Source organism: Danio rerio, chromosome 10 (assembly GCF_049306965.1).
Source record: "Danio rerio strain Tuebingen ecotype United States chromosome 10, GRCz12tu, whole genome shotgun sequence".
Lineage (NCBI taxonomy): Eukaryota > Metazoa > Chordata > Actinopteri > Cypriniformes > Danionidae > Danio > Danio rerio.
The window spans coordinates 44,212,920-44,237,500 of record NC_133185.1 but is presented as its reverse complement, the minus strand read 5'-3'; the positions used below and the strand labels follow the sequence as shown (position 1 = coordinate 44,237,500).

General features: G+C 34.3%; 1 protein-coding gene across 9 annotated transcripts in view; it reads left to right on the top strand.

The window, feature by feature from the left end:
- The window catches only part of igsf5a (immunoglobulin superfamily, member 5a), a 61,222-nt gene that overhangs the window by 23,507 nt on the left and 13,134 nt on the right, over positions 1-24,581 (top strand). For 2 of the 9 annotated variants that reach the window (XM_684617.11, XM_073915127.1), the window contains exons 2-5: positions 11,092-11,189; positions 11,335-11,445; positions 14,511-14,580; positions 17,895-18,200. In XM_684617.11, coding sequence (XP_689709.3) covers positions 14,538-14,580; positions 17,895-18,200 — 349 coding nt within the window. In that variant the 5' untranslated portion in view covers positions 11,092-11,189; positions 11,335-11,445; positions 14,511-14,537. Of the gene's footprint in view, positions 1-2,108; positions 2,281-2,991; positions 3,094-10,798; positions 10,992-11,091; positions 11,446-13,165; positions 14,581-17,894; positions 18,201-24,581 lie in introns of those variants that run through there. The other 7 variants (XM_068224011.2, XM_073915125.1, XM_073915130.1 and 4 more) reach the window with 6 other exon arrangements.

Below are 24,581 nucleotides of genomic sequence, written 5' to 3'. Positions count from 1 at the left end.
GTGTCTTGTTTTCTCCCCTCCCCCAGTCCATATAACATTTCCTGTTAGCACTGGGGGTCTTTATTGCCTTCAGGGCTGCTGTTAGTGTTTTAGATTCACATCATCCAAAATAAGCCTGCAACAGCGAACATTTATTATATCATAATGAATATATGAACTATATATTGTGAGAATATACAGTGGGATCTGACAGACACGTTGAGGTTTTTGAAAATGGCTTCGTTTACGAATCAAAATGCGTTTATGTCTGACAGAGGCCGAAAATGCGCCATTTTCTAATGTTGTCTTCCAACGTTTACACGTAGGAGCGAGCTACGCCTCTAGAGGGCGGCAAAAGTACAGATATTGCAATGTGCTCCACATTAATCTGACATTATCAGATTTAGTCAGATTATCAGGATTTGTTATTTGTTAAGTATATCAGGTATAATTTTACATCAGTGTTTTCTGTGTTTATATATAAAAACAACATTTGTATTTAAAATAATAGTGACAAAAAATAGCCTACTTGATTTTTCAGCAATAGAAACAATTGAAATATTTAATTTAAAACAGTTAATAAAACGACAACCTAACCTTTTATTAATTTATAGTAGGTTAATAGACCTTACATTATTTCATTATAATGCTTTTGTAGAGCAGAACATCGATGGATTTGCTATTCAGTGTTTGGACTTTCAGCTGTAAAAACTAATGAACTGAAACTGAACTTCAACTCTGAAAACTGGACTGACACTGTTTAAATTTACTAGAACGTCCGTGTTAAGCTGCTTTGACACAATCTACATTGTAAAAGCACTCTAGAAATAAAGATAAAGAAATTCTGGAAAAATTAGCTACTAAAATTATGATTCTCATTTTTATGGAAATATATGAGGCTATTATTTAAATTTTATATTATCTATTGCATTCGTATTAAGTATTTTGTGTCTTAAGCATTGGTGGAAGAGCCTACAATGGCTGACAAAATACAGAAAGCTTATACAAACACAGGAAAGCCTCTCGCCTCTGAAGTCAAGAGTAAAATGGAGTTGATATTAATTTATTTTTCTTCTTTTGAATGATTTAAACAAATCAAACAATCAAAGACAATTTGTGTTGGGACAACATAAGAGAATTAAGGTAACTCATTCATTTTTACAAGTGGATTGAACATAAACGATTAAATTGTTCCCAAAAAATTACAATAATTGTGTTGTTTCAGCTCACTTTAAATAAGTAATTTGAACAAACAGCAAAATTATTTTTTTAAATTATTTTTTAGTAGAAAATCTTTTTAATATAAATAACAAGACATTATTGGAAAAAATATCAAACACCGTAAAAAAACAAAAAAAAACAAAAACGTAAACATTACTTTGACTTGCTACAATTTGACTAAATTTACGACAGTTTTCAGTAATAACAGTAATAAATTAAGTTAGTTCTTTTTGGTGTAACAAGTTTTAGTCATTTATTTATTTATTTACAAAACAATTTGCTTGTACTTGCCACAAAACATAAAATTAATATTATATTAACATGGAAAGGAAATTATTTGCACTGCAATAAAAGTATTATTATTATTATTATTATTATTATAACATGGAAAGGAAATTATTTGCACTACAATAAAAGTATTATTATTATTATTATTATTATTATTATTATTATATTAACAAAGAAAGAAATTATTTGCACTGCAGTAAAAGTATTAGTACTATTATTATTATTATTATAGGCAGAAAATTATTTGTATTGTACTGTATGTACTGCTTTATTCTTGTTCTCTTAAATAAATGACTAAAACTTGTTAAAACTTGTTTTATCAAACTTAATTCATTTAATTGTAACAAGTGGAAGTACTTTGTGTAAGTTTTCACTTTTTACAGTGACCATAGATTGGATTTACTAATTGTTTTAAAGGTAAATGGTTGCAAATAATTTATATGGGCTGAATTTGAACAAATGAAATGTAGTAATGTTCAACTTCATTTGTTTGTTTAACAATTTGTTTAACAACATTTTGTTGTTAAGAGTAAATCCAATTAATGATTTAATGATTAATCCAATTAATGATTTTTTCCAGTGTGTTTATTTTGTAAGCCAGACTTGTTTTTTTTTTATAGTTTTAAAGGGCCCTGTAAGGTCAAACTTTCCCAACCCTGTAACTCCTCCATCCTCACGATGCATCCGCCTGGGTGTCAGTGTCAAAGCTGCCTCATTTTTGCTGAATGAAGCAGCCCAGTTCAGTGGTGCAGGAAAACTGAAGAGCTCAAGAAGAAAATCTGCAGCAACAAGGTTTCAGCCATTACACACTTTTACAATTTACCATTCAGCTTTTACTATGCAGCTCCCTGTGTGATAAATTCTGATGGCTCAATTGCACATTCTGAGGTCAAATATATTATATGCAATATCGCGCTATATACAGTTGAAGTCAAAATTGTAAGCCCTCTTGGTAATTTTTGTTTCTTTTTCACATACACTCTAAAAAATATTGTTTAGACAAAAAAAATAATGCAACAGTTTGCATTAATATATTGAAGTTACGACAACATCTAACAAAACTTTAATATGTTAGCTAAATATTTTCCTCTTCAATCAGAGGCATTTTTACGTAGCAAAAACCTTAAATCTATAAGTTGAGTACTCATGTTGTAGTTTCAAAAATGTTGTTTCAATTAGTTTTTTTTTTAAATTGAAAACAAATCCAGTGTTATGTACTTAATTACATGCACATTTTTAAGTTAAGAACCCCAAATAAATTAAGTAGCCGAAATTGTAAATTCTTTTTTTTGTTTTCAAACTGTTCATGCTTGTAAGAAATACATTTAACAACAAATTTTTTTTTTCGCTAATTTTACATTACATTACAAAATTACAAAACAAAAACACGGTACGCACTAAATTCCAGGGGTTTCATTACCACGACGTAAAATGGGCGTGGCTCGGTCTGTGTTTGGGAAACGCCCGCTTAAAAAAAAAAACAATACTGAGAGGTCACCGATCATGCGCAGTACAGGTTCTTTTTTAGCGCGGTCATTTCAAACAGGATGATTATGGATAAAGAACCTACCGCGGTGGATAACGAAGGAAAAAACAATCATACAGGTTATTTTTTTGTTGTTATAATGTTATATTTTAAAGATTTCATTAGCAAATACAGCTGACCTCGTTTTAATCCGTATTACTCCGTTTTACTGTCTCTGGGCTTTTGTACTTCCATTTTAAACCAAATAATAATGGTTGTGGTAAGATTAACCGTGTTTTTGTAGTTTAAAATATGGTATTCAGTCATGTTTAAACAAATAAATACCACATTTTCTGTAATAAATCGTGGTTAATTTTTCTTTCTCGATCTTAGTTAACTAACATAACTCATATTTATTTTCTATTTTTATTTAAAGTCATCATACACAAAACACCTGGGATCAGGACAGGTATCTGATGTTAACTAATATAAAAGTGATCATACATGAAACCCCTGAGATCAGGACAGGTATCTGATGTTAACTAATATAAAAGTGATCATACATGAAACCCCTGAGATCAGGACAGGTATCTGATGTTAACTAATATAAAAGTGATCATACATGAAACCCCTGAGATCAGGACAGGTATCTGATGTTACTGTATATAATATAAAAGTGATCATACATGAAACCCCTGGGATCAGGACGGGTATTTGATGTTAATACATATAAAAGTAATTATACATGAAACCCCTGGGATCAGGACAGGTATCTGATGTTACTGTATATAATATAAAAGTGATCATACATGAAACCCCTGAGATCAGGACAGGTATCTGATGTTAACTAATATAAAAGTGATCATACATGAAACACCTGGGATCAGGACAGGTATCTGATGTTACTGTATATAATATAAAAGTGATCATACATGTAACACCTGAGATCAGGACAGGTATTTGATGTTACTGTATATAAAAGTGATCATACATGAAACACCTGAGATTAGGACAGGTATCTGATGTTAATGTATATAATATAAAAGTGATCATACATGAAACACCTGAGATCAGGACAGGTATCTGATGTTACTGTATATAAAAGTGATCATACATGAAACCCCTGGGATCAGGACAGGTATCTGATGTTAACTAATATAAAAGTGATCATACATGAAACACCTGAGATCAGGACAGGTATCTGATGTTAACTAATATAAAAGTGATCATACATGAAACCCCTGGGATCAGGACAGGTATTTGATGTTACTGTATATAAAAGTGATCATACATGAAACACCTGAGATCAGGACAGGTATCTGATGTTACTGTATATAAAAGTGATCATACATGAAACCCCTGGGATCAGGACAGGTATCTGATGTTACTGTATATAATATAAAAGTGATCATACATGAAACACCTGGGATCAGGACAGGTATCTGATGTTACTGTATATAATATAAAAGTGATCATACATGTAACACCTGAGATCAGGACAGGTATTTGATGTTACTGTATATAAAAGTGATCATACATGAAACACCTGAGATTAGGACAGGTATCTGATGTTAATGTATATAATATAAAAGTGATCATACATGAAACACCTGAGATCAGGACAGGTATCTGATGTTACTGTATATAAAAGTGATCATACATGAAACCCCTGGGATCAGGACAGGTATCTGATGTTAACTAATATAAAAGTGATCATACATGAAACCCCTGGGATCAGGACAGGTATCTGATGTTACTGTATATAAAAGTGATCATACATGAAACACCTGAGATCAGGACAGGTATCTGATGTTACTGTATATAAAAGTGATCATACATGAAACCCCTGGGATCAGGACAGGTATCTGATGTTACTGTATATAATATAAAAGTGATCATACATGAAACACCTGGGATCAGGACAGGTATCTGATGTTACTGTATATAATATAAAAGTGATCATACATGAAACACCTGAGATCAGGACAGGTATCTGATGTTAATGTATATAATATAAAAGTGATCATACATGAAACACCTGAGATCAGGACAGGTATCTGATGTTACTGTATATAAAAGTGATCATACATGAAACCCCTGGGATCAGGACAGGTATCTGATGTTAACTAATATAAAAGTGATCATACATGAAACCCCTGGGATCAGGACAGGTATCTAATGTTACTGTATATAATATAAAAGTGATCATACAAGGAACCCGTGAGATCAGGACAGGTATCTGATGTTACTGTATATAAAAGTGATCATACATGAAACACCTGGGATCAGGACAGGTATCTGATGTTACTGTATATAATATAAAAGTGATCATACATGAAACCCCTGAGATCAGGACAGGTATCTGATGTTACTGTATATAATATAAAAGTGATCATACATGAAACCCCTGAGATCAGGACAGGTTTCTGATGTTACTGTATATAAAAGTGATCATACATGAAACACCTGGGATCAGGACAGGTATCTGATGTTAACTAATATAAAAGTAATTATACATGAAACCCCTGAGATCAGGACAGGTATCTGATGTTACTGTATATAATATAAAAGTGATCATACATGAAACCCCTGGGATCAGGACAGGTATCTGATGTTACTGTATATAAAAGTGATCATACATGAAACCCCTGAGATCAGGACAGGTATCTGATGTTACTGTATATAAAAGTGATCATACATGAAACACCTGGGATCAGGACACGTATCTGATGTTAACTAATATAAAAGTAATTATACATGAAACCCCTGAGATCAGGACAGGTATCTGATGTTACTGTATATGATATATAAAGTATTTGACACAAAAGCCATGGGATCGGGACAGGTATCTTAAGTTATAACAGTATTAATGTAATCTGAGAGGTATCTTAAGTTAATTTGTTTAATATAACATACACTGACTTCACATGAAACACCTGCAATCAGGACAGCTATTTTGTACTGCATATAAAAGGTATTGGACACGAAACCCCTGCGAATACGTACAGGTATCTGAATCAAAACGGCTGTTTTCACAATCTGCGCATGATCCGTGACCTATGCAAATTCACAGATAGGCCACGCCCACCCGATGACGTAGTAGCGGTTACGCTGTACTGAAACCCCTGGAAAAAAGTGCCTGCCACAAAAACACGCTCTTTCCCATATTATCAGTATAAAAAAATAACAAAAAACATCAGTGTGCTGACTTGAAAATAGAAAACAACTCCATTAGTGTGGAATTTCTTTTTTAAGTTGCTACAAGTTAAATATTGTTTTAAAGACACTGACAGATATATTTACCTTTAAATTAGCCGCATTTTTAAATTGATGTAATTATCAATATTTTCCTGTTTTGAAAACTTAATACAATTATTCTGGTAACTTAAAAGTTTTAATCTAATCAGCATTTTAGAATTTTTAAGTTACAATAATGTTTTAAACCATGTAGTGGTAACACACCTCTTGAGTAATTTATTAAATGATGGTTAACAGAGCCAGGATTTTTTCACAGTATTTCCTATAATATTTTTTTCTTCTAGAGAAAGTCTTATTTGTTTTATTTCAGCTAGAATGAAAGCAGTTTTTAATTTTGTAAAACCATTTTATGGTCAATAATATTAGCCCCCTTAAACAATATTTGTTTTCGATTGTTCATCGTTATACAATGAATTTTCTTATTATTCTAAATTAACCTAGTTAAGCCTTTAAATGTCACTTTTAAGCTGAATACTAGTATCTTGAAAATATCTAGTAAAATATGTACTGTCATCAGGGCAAAGATAAAATAAATCACTTATTAGACATTGTTAAATGTATTATGTTTAGAAATGTGTTGACATCTTCTTTCTGTTAAACAAAAATTGTGGAAAAATACAGGGAGGCTAATAATTCGAGAGGGCTAATAATTCTGTCTTCAACTGTATTTGTATTGACATGTTCAGTGTTGGGGAAAGTTAGAAAGTAATGCATTACAATATTGAGTATCTGCACAAAAAAAGTAACTAGTCGCATTACTTAGTTACATTTTAATGTAAGTAATGTGTTACGTTACATTTGCGTTACTTTTTCTTACCATTTTGAGGCTTGATCCGTTTCAGAACTTGCAGGCTTTTTTAAAGGAATGAGCTTTGCAATTAACCAGACACTGTATGGCCTTTATTTTCCTTTAAAATACACATTAACAATTATAATTTATTTAGGATAATGTTGTCTTCTGGGCAACACGGTGGCAGAGTTGGTAGCACTGTCGCCTCACAGAAACAAGGTTGCTGGTTCGAGCCCCGGCTGGGTCTGTTGGCATTTCTGTGTGGAGAGTGTTTGGGTGTTTCCCAGTACTGGGTTACGGCTGAAAGGGCATCCGCTGTGTAAAATATATGCTGGAATAGTTGGCGGTTCATTCCGATGTGGTGACCCCTGATAAATAAGGGTCTAAGCCGAAGGAAAATGAATGAATGAAAATTTCAAAGCACAATTAAAGCAGTGTACACTCAAAAATTAATTTTGCTGCTTGTTCAAGCTGTAAATTGAGCTGAAACAACACAAATTCCTGTGGTTTATTTGACAACTTAATTGTTTATGTTCAATTCACTTAAAATGTTAAAACTAATCATTTAACTGAATTCCTTTATGTTGCCCTAACACAAATCGGTTATGTTGAACCCGGCATTTGTTTTTACAGTGTACTATAGACAAAACCGTTTTGCTTTTAACCTTTGCTTCTGACCTTCAGCTTTTTCTTTCCCTCCCATCGACTCTAATTAAACGTGTGAGCTGCCATCTCTGGTCTCTCCATAGGTGCAGTTCACACTCAATACTAATAAAGAGCCTCGGATTCACACCTGCGCCCTGTATATGAGCTCACCGCCGCCCCCTACAGCATGACCCAGATCCTGCATCTCTCCACATATTCACACAAATAGAGCATATTGATTATTATTAGAGCCACACTGTAAAAAATATCTGTAGATTTGTGATTCATGTTTTTATTTATTATTTTCCAACATTTATTTCTGGTTTTAAATTGCATTATAGGATCTTGATCTTTCTCCCAAAAACTTTTAACCTTGTAACGTTGGAAAAAGTGACTTTTATGAACATCTTTAATTGTTTAAAGTGATATATTGTCTGGGTTGGTGTTCTTTATTATGCTACAGAAACCTTGTAATAAACTGCCTGTACATTTTCTGTTATTTTACAGACTCATTTCTCTAGATATTTTTTCTTATCCATTCTAGTATTAATAACTAAATAATAACTGAAAACTAAAATGTCAAGAAAAGTCACTTTGGTTAACTGTAGAGTTGAATTTTCAACATCAAAAGTCGACAGCTATTTCTGTGCAGGATTTTGTACAAAATCTGCAGACTTATGCAGAATGATTTTGACAGCAGTAACTAAAAACGGAGCGCATGAAATGAAAAAATTAATAACTTTTGCACTTTGATTTAAGGTTTACAATGCAAATCTGACTAGAACCACTTTTTTGGTAAACAACGTAAGTCTATATTTAAATTGATCTACTAAATTTTTCATTACAAACTGTGTTGTGCAAATAATTACATGCAAATATTTGCAAATTATTTAACAATATTCTGGAAATTATTCTAAAAGTGGAATAAACAATACATATTTACACACATATACATTATAATATAGTAAATAAATAAACTTATCAGAAATTCTACCATCACTCCTATGCTATATATATATATATATATATATATATATATATATATATATATATATATATATATATATATATATATATATATATATATATATTTGAAGTCAGAATTATTAGCCCCCTTTGATTTTTTTCTTCTTCTTTTTAAAATATTTTTCAAATTATGTTTAACAGAGCAAGGAAATTTTCACAGTATGTCTGATAATATTATTTCTACTGGAGAAAGTCTTATTTGTTTTTTTTTTTTGGCTAGAATAAAAGCCGTTTTTAATTTTTTAAACACTATTTTAGGGATTATTAGCCTCTTTAAGATAATTTTTTTCTCTATAGTCTACAGATCAAACCATCATTATACAGTAACTTGCCTGATTACCCTAACCTGCCTAGTTAACCTAATTAACCTAGTTAAGCCTTTAAATGTCACTTTAAGCTGTGTAGAAGTGTCTTGAAAAATATCTAGTCAAATATTATTTACTGTCATCAAAGCAAAGATAAAATAAATCAGTTATTAGAAATGAGTTATTAAAACTATTATGATTAGAAATGTGTTGAAAAAATCTTCTCTCCGTTAAACAGAAATTGGGGAATAAATAAACAAGCGGTCTAATAATTCAGGGGGGCTACTAATTCTGACTTTAACTGTATATATATATATACACACACTACCAGTCAAAAGTTTGGGCTTCTCCTGCACACCAAGGCTACAGTACACATATAATTGTGAAATGCTATTACACTAAAATAACTATTCAAAAGTAGTTTATATTTTATTTAATCATTTATTCCGGTGATTTAATGATGAGCTTTCAGCTTCAGAGTCACATGATCCTTCATTAAATCCCTCTTATAATAATAATTATTATTATTATTATTATTATTATTATTATTATTGTAATAGTAATAAAAGCAATAATGACTGAAGTAATAACTTCATTTGAAACTACATACAATAAGAAAGCCGTTATTTGACATTAACAATTTAACAATTATTCACACACATTATTTCATTATTTCGCACTCAAGTAATGCTTAACCTGTTTTATATATGTTTTATGCTATTTACTGTCATCATGGCAAAGATAAAATAAATCAGTTATTAGAAATGAGTTATTAAAACTATTATGTTTAGAAATGTGTTGAAATTATCTTCTCTCCGTTAAACAGAAATTGGGAAATAAATAAACAAGCGGTCTAATAAATCAGGGGGGCTAATAATTCTGACTTCAACTGTATATATACACAGACTACCAGTCAAAAGTTTGGGCTTCTCCTGCTCAGCAAGGCTACAGTACACATATAATTGTGAAATGCTAAATAAAATAAATAAATAAATAAATAAATAAATAAATAAATAAATAAATAAATAAATAAATAAATAAAATAACTGTTCAAAAGTAGTTTATAATTTAATTTAATCATTTATTCCGGTGATTTTAATGATGAGTTTTCAGCTTCGGAATCACGTGATCCTTTATTAAATCACTTTAATATGAATTATTATTATTATTATTATTATTATTATTATTATTATTATTATTATTATAGTAATAAAAGCATTAATGACTCAAGTAATAACTTCATTTGAAACCACTTACAATAAGAAAGCCGTTATTTAATATTAACAATTTTTATTCATACATTTATGAATACATACATTTATTCATTATTTATACAATTATTCACACACATTATTTCATTATTTCGCACTCTCAAGTAATGCTTAACCTGTTTTATATCTTAGAAAACATTTGGCTCATCCGACCATATAACAGGTTAACTAAAATTTAAATTTTAGTGTCTCAGTGGTTAGCACTGAATATATCACTATATAACTAACGATATATTACTTTTAACTATTAAAAATGTTCATAAAAGTCACTTTTTGCAACTTTTCAAGGTTAAAAGTTGTCGGAAGAAAGATCAAGGCTACATAATGCAATTCAAAAGCAGAAATAAACAGAGAAAAAATAAAAAACTTATCATAAAATACAGAAAACTGCTAATTTACTGATATTTTATGAGCCACTTTATATAATGCATCTATCAAATATGTAAATAAACATCCTTTCTCACCTTGGCACTTTCCACAGAAGTGTTTGGTTTGTGTCTGTTCTTGTAATTGAGCAGCACAAACTCAGCCATTTCTCTCTCCCTTACAGACAGACAGAATCAAAACCAAACCCAACGTCACCATAGGGACACGCCACATGTGTCTTTGTCCGCACACCTGACGTCACTTTCACCTGTTTGCATATGCGCTTCCCTCTGTACACCAAACAAGCAGCGAATGACCATAACAATAGACAACCAGCATGTTTTTATTTTGTCTTGTTGTTGTCTGTACACCTGCAGGTAAGCAGAAGTAGCAGAAACGAAATATAAATCCTGAGTTTGATTATTGCTGTTGACACTGTAAACTCTATATTCACAGTGTGTGTGTTTTTTCTCTCAGTGAAACTAGGTGTGTCTGCTTCACGGTATTTAAATCATACAAAAATGACTCCAGACAGATGGATTATGGACTCCTGAACTGAAGAAGTGATCCTTCAGGTGGATGGATATCATAGTTTGACTTCTTTTAAAACAATAAAACTATAGTTTAGATCATGTCAAGTTGAGTTGATGAGTCTGGATTAAGTGAAGGCGTCATCTAGGGCTCTCTCTCTGTCTATGTTTTTTCTCTCACGCTGATAAGATGACAGAAAAGCAGTTGATCTTTGGCCCCTATGAGGGCCCACAGGTGATCTGACGAAGGAAAGCTCGGGAGCGTTTCTCTGTTCTGGCTGGATTGGTGGACGTTTTGGAGGTATGTGTGTTGCTGTTTTGACGTTTTTATAATTGTAACCTGCTGGGTTTTTGAATTGGAGCGTGTGATTTATGATTTAAATCTGTCGTCGTTGGGTGTGTGCTGAACAAATAGTGTGAAAGACATGGTGTGCTCGTGCATTAGTGTGTCAGTGTTGTTTGTTTACTGCTGAGATATTATCTAGGCTTTTATTAAAGGCTCCAAGATTTTTTGGGATTTCAAAAAATAATTTGAATTAGTTTTTTTGTGTTATTTAGTCTGTGTTTGATAAATATTAGTGCTGGGCTTAGATTCTCATCCAAAATAAAAGTTTGATTTGACATTATATGTGTGTGTGTGTATGATGTATATGATGTATACAGGATTCACACAAAGGTGAGGCAGTGGCGCAGTAGGTAGTGCTGTCGCCTCACAGCAAGAAGGTCGCGGGGTCGAGTCTCAGCTCAGTTGACGTTTCCGTGTGGAGTTTGCATGTTCTCCCTGCGCTAGCGTAGGTTTCCTCTGGGTGCTCCGGTCTAATTCAGGTGAATTGGGTAGGCTAAATTGTCCGTAGTGTATGAGTGTGTGTGTGAATGTGTGTGTGGATGTTTCCCAGAAATGGGTTGCGGCTGGAAGGGGATCCGATGTGTTAAAACGTGCTGGATAAGTCGGCGGTTTATTCCGCTGTGGCGACCCCGGATTGATAAAGGGACTAAGCCGACAAGAAAATGAATGAATGAATGATTCACACAAAACTATAAAAAACCTATTTTGTTATATAGATGTTTAAATTCACATATTTACATATATGTTTTATATCTAAATATAAATCAACATTTTCTTAAATATAGGCATGCTTTTGTGTGTGGTTTATATAAAGTACTCGCATATATCATGTTAAAACAAACTTTTATTTTGGATGCGATTTTAGTTTTTTTTTTAATTTAAAATTCATATTAAAAAAATCTTTAAGTCAGGCGTTTTTCAGTGTTTTCTGTGTGTGAATTCTGAATGGCATTATGGGACTTTTTTGAAGTGATACATGGTGGTTGGTGCTGTAAATTATGGTAAATAACATACATATTTATGTGTGTGTGTATATATATATATATATACATATTTATGTGTGTGTGTATATATATATATACATATTTATGTGTGTGTGTGTATATATATATACATATTTATGTGTGTGTGTGTATATATATATACATATTTATGTGTGTGTGTATATATATATATATATACATATTTATGTGTGTGTGTGTATATATATATATATATACATATTTATGTGTGTGTGTATATATATATACATATTTATGTGTGTGTGTATATATATATATACATATTTATGTGTGTGTGTATATATATATATATACATATTTATGTGTGTGTGTATATATATATATATATACATATTTATGTGTGTGTGTATATATATATACATATTTATGTGTGTGTGTATATATATATACATATTTATGTGTGTGTGTATATATATATACATATTTATGTGTGTGTGTGTGTATATATATATATATATATATATATATTTATATATATATGTTTATATATATATATATATGTGTGTGTGTGTGTGTGTGTGTGTGTGTGTGTGTGTGTGTGTGTGTGTGTGTGTGTGTGTGTGTGTGTGTGTGTGTGTGTGTGTGTGTGTGTGTGTGTGTGTGTGTGTGTGTGTGTGTGTGTGTGTGTGTGTATACATAGGCCACTTTATTAGGTACACCTTAGTTGGACCCCCTTTTGCCTTCAGAACTTCAGAACAGAATCTTTCATGGCATAGATTCAACAAGATACTGGAAATATTCCTCAGAGATTTTACATGATAGCATCACGCAGTTGCTTCAGATTTGTCGTTTGCACATCCACGATGTGAATCTCCCATTCCACGACATCCCAAAAGTGCTCTATTGGATTGAGATATGATGACTGTGGAGGTCATTTGAGTATACAGTGAACTCATTGTCATGTTCAAGAAACCAGATGTTTCACGCTTTATGACATGGTGTGTTATCCTGCTGGAAGTCATCGGGTACACTGTGGTCATGTAGGGATGGACATGGTCAGTAACAATACCCAGGTAGGTTGTGGCGTTGACACATTGCTCAATTGGCCCAAAGTGTGTCAAGAAAATATCCCCACTCCATTACACGAAAACAAGCCTGAACCGGTGATACCAGGAAGGATAGATCCATGCTTTCATGTTGTTGACGACAAATTCTGACCCGACCATCAGAATGTAGCAGCAGAAATTGAGACTCATCAGACAAGACAACGCTTTTCCAATTCTATATTGTCCAATTTTTGGTGAGCCTGTGTTAATTGTAGCCTCAGTTTCCTGTTCTTAGCTGACAGGAGTGGCACCGGGTGTGATCTTCTGCTGCTGGTGCCCATTCGCCTCAAGGTTGGACATGTTGTGTGTTCAGAGATGCTCTTTAGTAGACCTCGGTTGTAACGAGTGCTTATTAGAGTTGCTGTTGCCTTTCTATCTGTCTCTTTTTTGGACCATTTTTTTGTAAACCCTAGATATGGTTGTATGTTAAAATCCCAGTAGATCAGCAGTTTCTGAAATACTCAGACCAGCCCGTCTGGCACCAACAATCATGCGACATTTAAACTCACTTAAATCCCCTTTCTTCCCCATTCTGATGCTCTGCAGCAGATCATCTTGACCATGTCTACATGTCTAAATGCATTGAGTTGCTGCCATGTGATTGGCTAATTAGAAATTTGTGTTAACGAGCAGTTGAAGGTGTGTACCTAATAAAGTAGTAAGGCTTTCTGCAATAAAAACCGTCTGGATGTACATTATCCTTTATATAAAGAAATATTAAGGGCAGTGTTTGAGCAGAAATGCTTATTAATTGGTTCAGGATGTCTTGAAGCAAGCGACAAATGTGTTTACTTAAACATACAATAAGATGTTTTTGTGTTTATGAGTAAAGAGACACACCTACCGAAACAAATGATGAATTCCTTGCCATTGTAAGCACATACTGATCATTGTAAGGTTGTGTCCCGTCAGTGGCTCTGCCCTTTTTCTAAATGCTGTACTTTCATTGTAGGACTGTGTGTGGATGCTGGTGTAAAACATGAATGTTTTTATACTGGCACTTTTTCTTCTCATCGCCAATGGTAAGTTTTTATATTTACTTCAACACAGTGCTAACAGCCAAGCACTGAAAAAAGCTCTTATCAATCAGTATCATTGTCTTGTTGTAAAATATTTTCTAAAGCTGCACATGCTTGTTTTCTCACCACTAATAAATTGTTTTCAATTTATTATATAAACATTACAAAATCTATACTAAAATTATAGGATTTGAAATCACGTCTGGATATCTGATAGTAAATAAGTTTTTTTTTTAAGTTTATATAGTTTATTTTTGTTGATGCAAACATTGATGCAGTATATAAGCTTGGTAAATGGCAGAATGAGTGGTTGGATTAAATTTTTTTATTATAATAATTTATTGATTATTTTATTTAGTCAAAAAATAAAGAGTTTATATGTACCAAATAAATACAGCAGTAACAAAAAACATTAGCACTAACAAACATTAGATTTTTTTTTCAGATCGGGTGATTCATATATTTTTATTTTGTCAAAAAATAAATAAATAAATAAATTATAAATACAGAGTTAACAAACATTAACATTACCAAACATTAAAGTTTTTATTTACTCAGAGTGATTTATATGTTTTATTTGGTCAAAAAACACATAAAAATAAGAAATTATTTATACAGAATTAACAATCATTACAATTTTTATGCAGATCGGGTAATTTATGTTTTATTTTGTCAAATAAACCCTTTAAAAATAAAGAGATTATATATACAGAATAAACAAACCTTAACATTAAAAATTTTTTATTTATTTTTTATTTTATTTTTAACATAAACATTTTTATTCAGATCGAGTAATTTATATGTTTTATTTAAAAAAAAACATTAAAAAATAAAGAAATTATATGTACAAAACAATTACAGAATTAACAAACATTAACATTAATGAACATTAACATTTTTCTTCAGATCGGGTAATTTATATGTTTTATTTTGTAAAAAAAACATTTAAAAAATAAAGAAATTATATATACAGAATTAACAAACATTACCATTAACAAACATTACCATTTTCATCCACATCGGGTGAATTATATGTTTTATTTGTCAAGAAAAAACAAAGAAACAAAGAAACAAACAAAAAAAGGCATGAGAAATAAATTCTATATACATAATTAATGAACATTTAGAATTTTACAAGGTTTTATAATAATGACAATTTGCCGGCAAAAATGAACTGTATGTTTTTTCATAACTATTTTATAAGAACTTTCTTCACTCAAGATACATAAATAATATATATACATATAATATATAATATATATATATATATATATATATATATATATATATATATATATATATATATATATGTATGTRTATATATATATATATATATATATATATATATATATATATATATATATATACACACACACACACATAGATAAGGTCACAATTATTAGTCCCCCTTTGAATTTTTTTCCCCAAATGATGTTTAACAGAGCAAGGAAATTTTCACAGTATGTCTGATAATATTTTTTCTTCTGGTGAAAGTCTTATTTGTTTTATTTTGGCTGGAATAAAAGCAGTTTTTAATAAAAAAAAAAACATTTTAAGGTCAAAGTTATTAGCCCCTTTAAGCTATTTTTTAAAGCTATTTTTTTAGTCTACAGATGAAACCATCGTTATATAGTAACTTACCTAATTACCCTAACCTGCCTAGTTAACCTAATTAGCCTAGTTAAGCCTTTAAATGTCACTTTAAGCTGTATAGACGTGTCTTGAAAAAATATCTAGTCAAATATTATTTACTGTCATCATGGCAAAGATAAAATAAATCAGTTATTAGAAATGAATTATTATATATATATATATATATATATATATATATATATATATATATATATATATATATATATATATATATATTTAAGATTTTTGACTAGATATTTCCACTGACAACAAGAAATAAACACCAGCTTGTGTACTCAAAAACTCATATTTACTTCTAAATAGCCCCTGTGATATCTTTGTATTCTCAGTTTTTTCTGTCTTGGCTCTTCCTTAATGCATTTCATAAAAGAAGAGTAATCTAAATCAAGATACACAATTACTCATTTCACTTCTACGATAAATATATATCAACCTAAGCTTTTTAACTAGATATTAGCACTGACAACAAGAAAAAACATTAGCTTGTGCAGACTCAACACAATCTCACGGCAATTCGTAACTTTTTCATTTATTGGCTAATTCGTATGAATTCGTACGATCTAATTCGTACAATTTAGTACGATTTGCTCATTATTTTCTAATTTACATTTTTAATTTCTATAGCTTCTGACAATCCAAAAAGAGCCACATATTGATCAATAATGTTATGAAAGCTGTTTAAACATTAAGTTATGACCGAATTTCCTCTTGTTAAACTTATGAAATAGTTTGATAACAAGCAGAAATGTTCAATGTTCAAATGTTCAGAAATGTTCAGAAATGTTCACCAACCAAGCTCATTCTGAAAGCTCATTCTGAAAACGTACCCCTATATACATTTCTGGAGAGCGCTAAATACGTCCCAGGAACCAGGTTTTTTGCAGTTTTTGCAAATCCACTAGAGGCCGCTGTGTACGTATTTTGAGATCTCAAATAGTCTCTCACGAGAGCCATTCCCGCCTGCTGTTCGCAAGTAAAGCCACCAGAGGCCGCTGTCAACTGACTGACTGACCCACCCTCCTCCTTCCCTAAGCCCAACCGATAGTGTTTTTAAAAGCAATTCAGAAAAAGTCAAGCCCTCGCCTGATTTTTCCCACGTGTTTAGATTTACCACATTCTCACTTGTTATTTACTTGTTTATTTTATTTTTTGGCTTTTGTTTGTGTCGTACTTGTTTTCTGGAACCGTTTTTCACCGGATTCGAGCCTCGTCATCGTGGTTAACTCCTTTCAGTATCTCAAGTCTGCGGACGAACATGGTGAGCCACTGGGCAAACTGGTAACAGCGCAAAAGCCGTCAGTACGGAGGTAAGCAGTCAGCTGGTAAGTGTGAAAAGGAACGGCATCATACCACCCCGTATCATTCGTTTTAAAGACAAAATGCAACCATACATACCTCTGGCTACATAATTCGCCATCTCCAGAAATGTATATACAGGTACGTTTTCAGAATGAGCCCATGTTGCAATAACCTTGTATTTTGCATTGTTTGTATTATTGGGCATTTATATTCTCAGTTTTTTTCTCTCTTGGCTCTTGCTTGATGCATTTCATTGTAAAAAATGAATTTAAAAATCCAATAACCCACCTAGCGAGCATGATTTACGATGAGAAGTAACAATAAAACATTCTTAACTGCATGTGAGTAAATCCATCTTCTTGCAGGAGAGTCAGCCGATCTCCAGCCTCAAAACGCTGCAGTTCTCCAAGGCTCCAGTGCTCAGTTTAACTGCAGCAGCACTCAACCTCCACAAATCATGACCTTTATGCTCAATGGACGCTTGGTTGTGACCATCATGCAAACTTCTGGGGTGTTGAACAGCACGGACCGCTTTTCTGCTAGTAATTTCACCACGCCTGGAAATTACAAATGGCAGTTTACCATCAGCAACGTGCAGAGAAGCGATGCGGGTGTAGTCGCCTGTCAGGTTTTGGGTGGAGATGCTGTGACGGCCACACTGTCTGTACAAGGTGAGCGGTGTTTATTCATTTCAACTCAGCCGTGCTAATGGGAAACACCTTCAAAGCGTGGTGGGAAATGGTTTGAGTGTGCAGATAAGACTAATATGAATGGAAGCATTAAAGACAGTGAAGATAACTCAAGTTTGGTCCAATCCTAATTCATTTTATTACCCCTACCCCTTCAAATTGACCCTTGAAACAAAGTGTGAAGGGGAAGGGTTTCAAAATTTACCCCTAAGAAATGGGACACCACTACAACACCAGCACACAGTCATCATGAGCTCTTAGTTCATATGAGATTGATGATAGCGACTGCTGTAGTTATTCCATTTGCGTTATTTTTTAGTAATTATCTTAAATTTTTGAAGGCAACGGTATTATGCTATCATAACGATATAATGTGGCAATGAGCTCATAAGTCTATGGCCATATCAGAGGTCGCGTTAGACTTTCCCATTGTCCGTCGTTTTGACGGAGAGGGTTGTAAAATTTCCGTCATAACTTTTTATTGATCGTTATTTAATTTGCAGACTTTCTGATCACCTTTTCCATTCATATTTTAATAATAAAACTTGCACGACGAGCATATAGGCTAATTTATTAATTTATTTATTTGAGAAATGAACAATACCTCAAATCTGCCTTAACTCATATCTTCCTCCTGCGTCGACCTGATCTGGGTGCTTGCCTGTGCGTAATCAAACGCATTAAGGGAGACTTAAGCCTGGTTTACACTTCTGCGTCAAGTGACCGGCGTGACCCACAGCGCATGCATCGCGCGTAGCTGTGCATTTATACTTCTGCGCACTGTCTCTGTTGGTCTGCATTAACACTTCCGAAACGCTAGTTGGCAGTGAGGTGTAAATGTTACTCTGTGTTGAGTTTCTTCTCTGCTGATTTGCTTTTCCTGAACACTTCCTGAATGTACAAGTGGCTCAAACTCGCTCATTTTAAGGCAGGAACCGGCGGACGTGCAACAACTTTAACTATGAGGTAAATACAAAACAAAACTTTCCATCAGGAGCTCCTTCACGGGACTCCACACTTGTAAACAATCGCTCCATTGGGCTCGTGTCCAGCTCGCGTCATTCGCGCGGCTCTCGGACCCGCCCAGACTCGTCAGCGCTACCAAGCCGACCAATCACAGAGCTTACGATACGCGTCGTTGCGACGTGTAGTTAAAATTTTTGAGAGGTGCACGTCAGCGACGCCGACGGCCACGGCGAAGGGCTATGCGTCAGCGCCGTAGCATACGCCGGCGTTAAATGCAGAAGTATAAATCAGCCTTTAGGGGGCATGCCTCTGAGTCCGGTAGTGCTCACAACGCACTCCAACGTACACCAGATAGCAAAATACACTCGGGCCAGTTTTGGCTAGATTCTCACCTGCCGGAGACTCCAGCTGCCTCACTCTGGCCAGATGCCTGTGGACTCATTGCTTGATGCGGCGGCCGTAATAAGCGAGCCGAGGCTGCCGCATCCGAGCCAGAATCGGCCCTTGAGTAATGTGCGCTGCGGCCCGGAGCTGGCGCGACTCAGTCTTCATATACCTTCATATAAAACCTTTTGGTATTACATTGGTACTTGATACATGATATTACAACCATTTGAGTTGATATAATAGCAAACGCAGGCTATAATGTAAACACAAATTGTAGGCACTGCGTTTAACCTTTGAATAAAATGAAAACAGCATACATATTCTAAAACAAAAATAATATATCAAATAATATATAATAAATAATAAATTTAATTAATAGATAATAAATAATCAAACAAAGGACAAAATAAATAATAATAAACGTTTATTGATTGCAAAAAACAAATAATACTAAAAATGAATAAATTATTTTGTAGTTCACCAGAACATCAGTATAAAAACAATAAACCTGACCTCATTGCTAGCTGCCGCTTGGTTTTATCGTTCTTCATCGTCCACTGCATCACTTCCTCTTTTTTTCACCTTTATCATTAATATCACAACTATTTGGCCGTTTAAAGAAACTTCTCACACTCAGCTGCTGTGACATTTTTGCAAAGAGGAGACAAAACAAGGGCAATCGCCATCAGCTGGACAGGAGTGGAAATCATAGTTAGCTACAAATTACAATAGATCACCCTTGGCATAATCCGTCAAAATGATGGATCATCTTCAGATTTTTCGTCACTGATGAAAAAAATCCGTCAATGACAGAAAATATTCGGTAAACGCGACCTCTGGCCATATTCATCTATGTAAACACACGAAAACAATGTTATACCAGACACTGTAAGGCCGTACTCACACTAGGTACAGTTGCCTCGAACCGGGCCAAAGCACGCTTGTCCCCCCTCCCGTCTCCCCCGACGGCCCGCGCTCACACCACAAACGGGCTTCGGCACGCTTACATCATCGCTGCTGGGCTGTTCAGTGAGAAGTGCTCTCTCACTCAGCCGCACAGAGGAGATTTCTCTAGTTATATCGTTTCAGTCGTTTGATATGCCGTCAAATATTTCGCCAAACAGTCCTTAGGGATGCGGGGACACGCAGGCAGATATTTCGCCGAACAGATCCGCCACTTTTGGCGCTCATAAACAATCATAAAGCTCTCGTGCTGCAGGAATGAGGAGGTCTGCTGAAGGCGCGCAGCTGTCGTGAAGTGAGGAGTTTGCGTCTTTAATAAACAACGGCAGTTTGAGTTCACTGAACAGTAAGAATGATTAATAAATCCATATGAAACAGCCCCTTAAAAGTCACGTCTCGCTTTCAGTTTCGGGCTTTGTCGCGTTTTGCACTCACACACAAGCGTACCGCGCCAAAGCCCAAGTGAACCGCGCTCAGGCACACCTCTCAGGCACACCTCCGTGCTTGAGCCCGATTCAGCGCACTCACACTTCTCAAAGGATCCGGGAAACAGGCCTGGGCACGGTACGGATGGCATAGTGTGAGTAGGCCCTAAAAAGCTCATTCCCAGCCACTAGACTTTTCTGACAGGGGATTCAAGTGCCATCGAGTGTCAGATGTGAAAGCATGCTGTGGGACTACTATGCTGGAGTTATCATTATGTATTATACAGTGGGGAAAATAAGTATTGAAGATGTCATTATTTTCCCTGGGAATATTATTTCTAAATGAGCTGTTGATAAAGAATTGAACCAGATTTTGGTAAAAATACAAACAATACAAACATAAAGATAAAACTAAACAAGTCTAAAAATGAGTTGTGTAATAACAATGGAAGTACTGAACTACTGAAACGTATTTAATACTTTATATAAAAGAGCAGCTTAAATACGCCACTCATATGGAGAATGAAGTCATTTGCATTGCTCAGGTGTGAGTTTTTTACAGACTTCAACAGAGTGATTAAATCTTGTTGATTCTGTGGGTCTCGTCTATTAAATCTGGGCTTTAATTCGTATTTTCTATTGGATTCAAGTCAGGGGTCTGTTCTTCGTATGTGGATTACTCAGTTAGCTGGATTTGGATGTTGACGATTTAACACGATCCAGGATTGTTTCGTTCTTCAAAGCTGATCCGAGAGTTGTTGTCATAGCAACAGTTCTGCTAGCTCAAACCTGGTCAGGAGCAGGTTCAATTCATATAAACAAGATTAGATCGGGTCAGTTAAAGTTAAATATTTATGTATATATATCAATGAAACTTCATTAATGAAACTGCAATCTGCACCCCCGAAATGAAAGTACAAAGACTGCCACCTGGTGGTGCAAAAAGAAAACATATTGATATTAACTTTTTAGGACCACTTTAGTACAATTTGTGTATGATAATAGAAATGCACAATATGTGATACATTTATGCAGTCATAAACATGTTTTGACAGTTAATATGATGGTGATTTGATGCTTCACAAAAGTTGCAGACGCCTTTACCAATATGACACATGAAAGGGCCAAGCATGCAGCCCACAACAAGGTGGAAAGTTACTGTGTACCATATTTAACAAACCGTTTACTGCAAATTTTACGTAATTGTGCTCACATGGATAATTGAATATTAAGCAGATGATGTCATTACGCTGCTGTGTCGTCAGCCAATCGTTGCATTGCTGATCATGATTTCGAGGATCGATAGATCTGTCCTTCACAACACATGCAGCGATCTCAGATCAGTTTATCCAGACATTTTAATCTGATTCACAAAGTTGTTTGAAGAACCAAATTAGCCAGAGATCAGTTATCAAGATGAACAGATCCAGGATCTGTCAAATCATTTTGGATCATTTAAGCGAGGTACGAAGAACAGACCCCAGTTGATTGGCTGGGCCATTATACAGCCCCAAATAAAAGCATTTCAAAGTTCCTTGGCTGTGTTTTGGATCATTGTCTTGCTGAAATGTCTACCCTGGTTTCATCTTCATCCTCCTGCGAATATTTATGCATTCATAAGAAGCTGATATTCATTTACAGTGAGGAAGGGCAGAGGGTTGCTGAAGAACTACTGAGAGATTTCAGCTGCTTTCTGGGCTTTCACTGCCTTTCTAAACCTCCCTTTTTTCATGTGTTCAATACTTTCTCCCTTCGTCATTTCATTTTACTATGCATAACTTCATTTGTAAACTAATCTATCTTTGCATTTATGGATTTCTTTGGTTGCTACCAACGTCTGGCGAAAATTTCAAGTCAATAGCACCTTCAGAAATATGTTTTCTAAGAAAAATGGTGGCGTGTTCAATACTTATTTTCCCTGTTGTAGACAGCAAAATTTAGCTGAGTTTTTTTAATCATTTAAAAAAAAGCAAGACCGTAAAACATGTACTGTTATGCATGTATTAAAACTTATGCTTGTTTGTTGTAAAAAAACACACACAAAAAAACCTCCTGACTCGCATGTGCAGCCATTGCTGTTGTAGCTGGTGTATTCTGGGAAATTTTTGTTGGTTTCTAGCGTGGTCTTGGAAAATCTCAGTTTCAAGGGCTGTGTAGCCTTTCCCCTTAGCTCTACTTGTTTAAGCTAAAGAAAATTGAGACACCCCGACCCCTTCACATTATTGCACTAAACTAAGGGGCTAATAGGTTAAGAGGTAGAATTGGCTCAGTGGTTAGCACTGTCGCCTCACAGCAAGAAGATCGTTGGTTCGAGTCCTGGCTTGTCACGATCACCATATGTCATGTTTAGGAACTACAAATCCGATTAGACCATGTCCCACACACACACACACACACACACACACACACACCGTGGCCGTAGTGTATGAGTGTGAATGAGTGTATATGGGTGTTTTCCAGTACTGGGTTGCAGCTGGAAGGGCATCGGCTGTGTAAAACATATGTTGGAATAGTTGGCGGTTCATTCCATTGTGGCAACCTCTAATTAAAAAGGGACAAAGCTGAAGGAAAATAAACAAATGGATAAAAAAACAAGTTTCCACCAAACTAAAGTAAGAAAATCAAACATTTATTTGACTTTTGTATCTATTTGAACTCTATGATCCCTTACTATCCAGGGGCCTCATGTACGAAGACTTGCGTGGAAATCTTACTAAAACATTGCGTACGCACAAAGCTGTAAATGTGCGTACGCAGAAAAAATTTCAGATGTATGAAACACTGCGTACGCGGAATCTCACGCATATTCTTTTGTACATCTGAATGAACGTGAAACTGAGCGCAACATGCACGAGCACAAAACCCCTCCCTGCCTCCTCCCCCGTATGAATATGCTAATGACTATGCTAATTGCAAAACCCAACGAAAAAGCAATGGAAAAAGCAAGCAAAAAGAGAAACTTTGAACAGAATGTGAATTGGAGGTGCTGCTTTCGGAGGTAGACCGGAGAAAAGCGGTGTTATTTGCAAGTTTGTTCTTCGGAATTAACAACAAAAGAAAAAAATAGAGTGGGAGAGTTTAGCTGATGCGGTCAACACAGTTGGGTCTGAACATATCGCAGTGAGTGCATTAAAAAAAACAAATAGTGTGGTTTATACCTGTAAAATGTTACAGGACGCCTAGCAGTCTCAGTGGCGCGCTCGTAAGACGCTTGTGATCGTGAATTGATACGTTCGAGCATGAACGCAGCTCGAATCCAGTGTCTAAAAAACTCTTTCTTGTTTTTTCCCGCGCTACATATCAGATTTTGCCAACTATTTATCACGAGAAAGACAAGTAGGCATCATCAATAAGTTCATATCAATAAGCATCATATTTTATTTGCACATTTATTGAATGGAAATGTTTCTGATTCACGCATGCAAATTCATCTTCAGATAGTGTCTTTATAGCAATGTGCGTGCAGTAGATAGCTCAGATTACATTGGAAAAACAGGCGACTGCTGCAAATTGTGCTTTAATGTTTAGCTGGTCAAATGTATGGTATGGAAACCTTATATACCTGCTGAACCCGTCTCATACAGCTGCCATTGCAAGGCTCAGACACTTTGTAGAGAGGAAT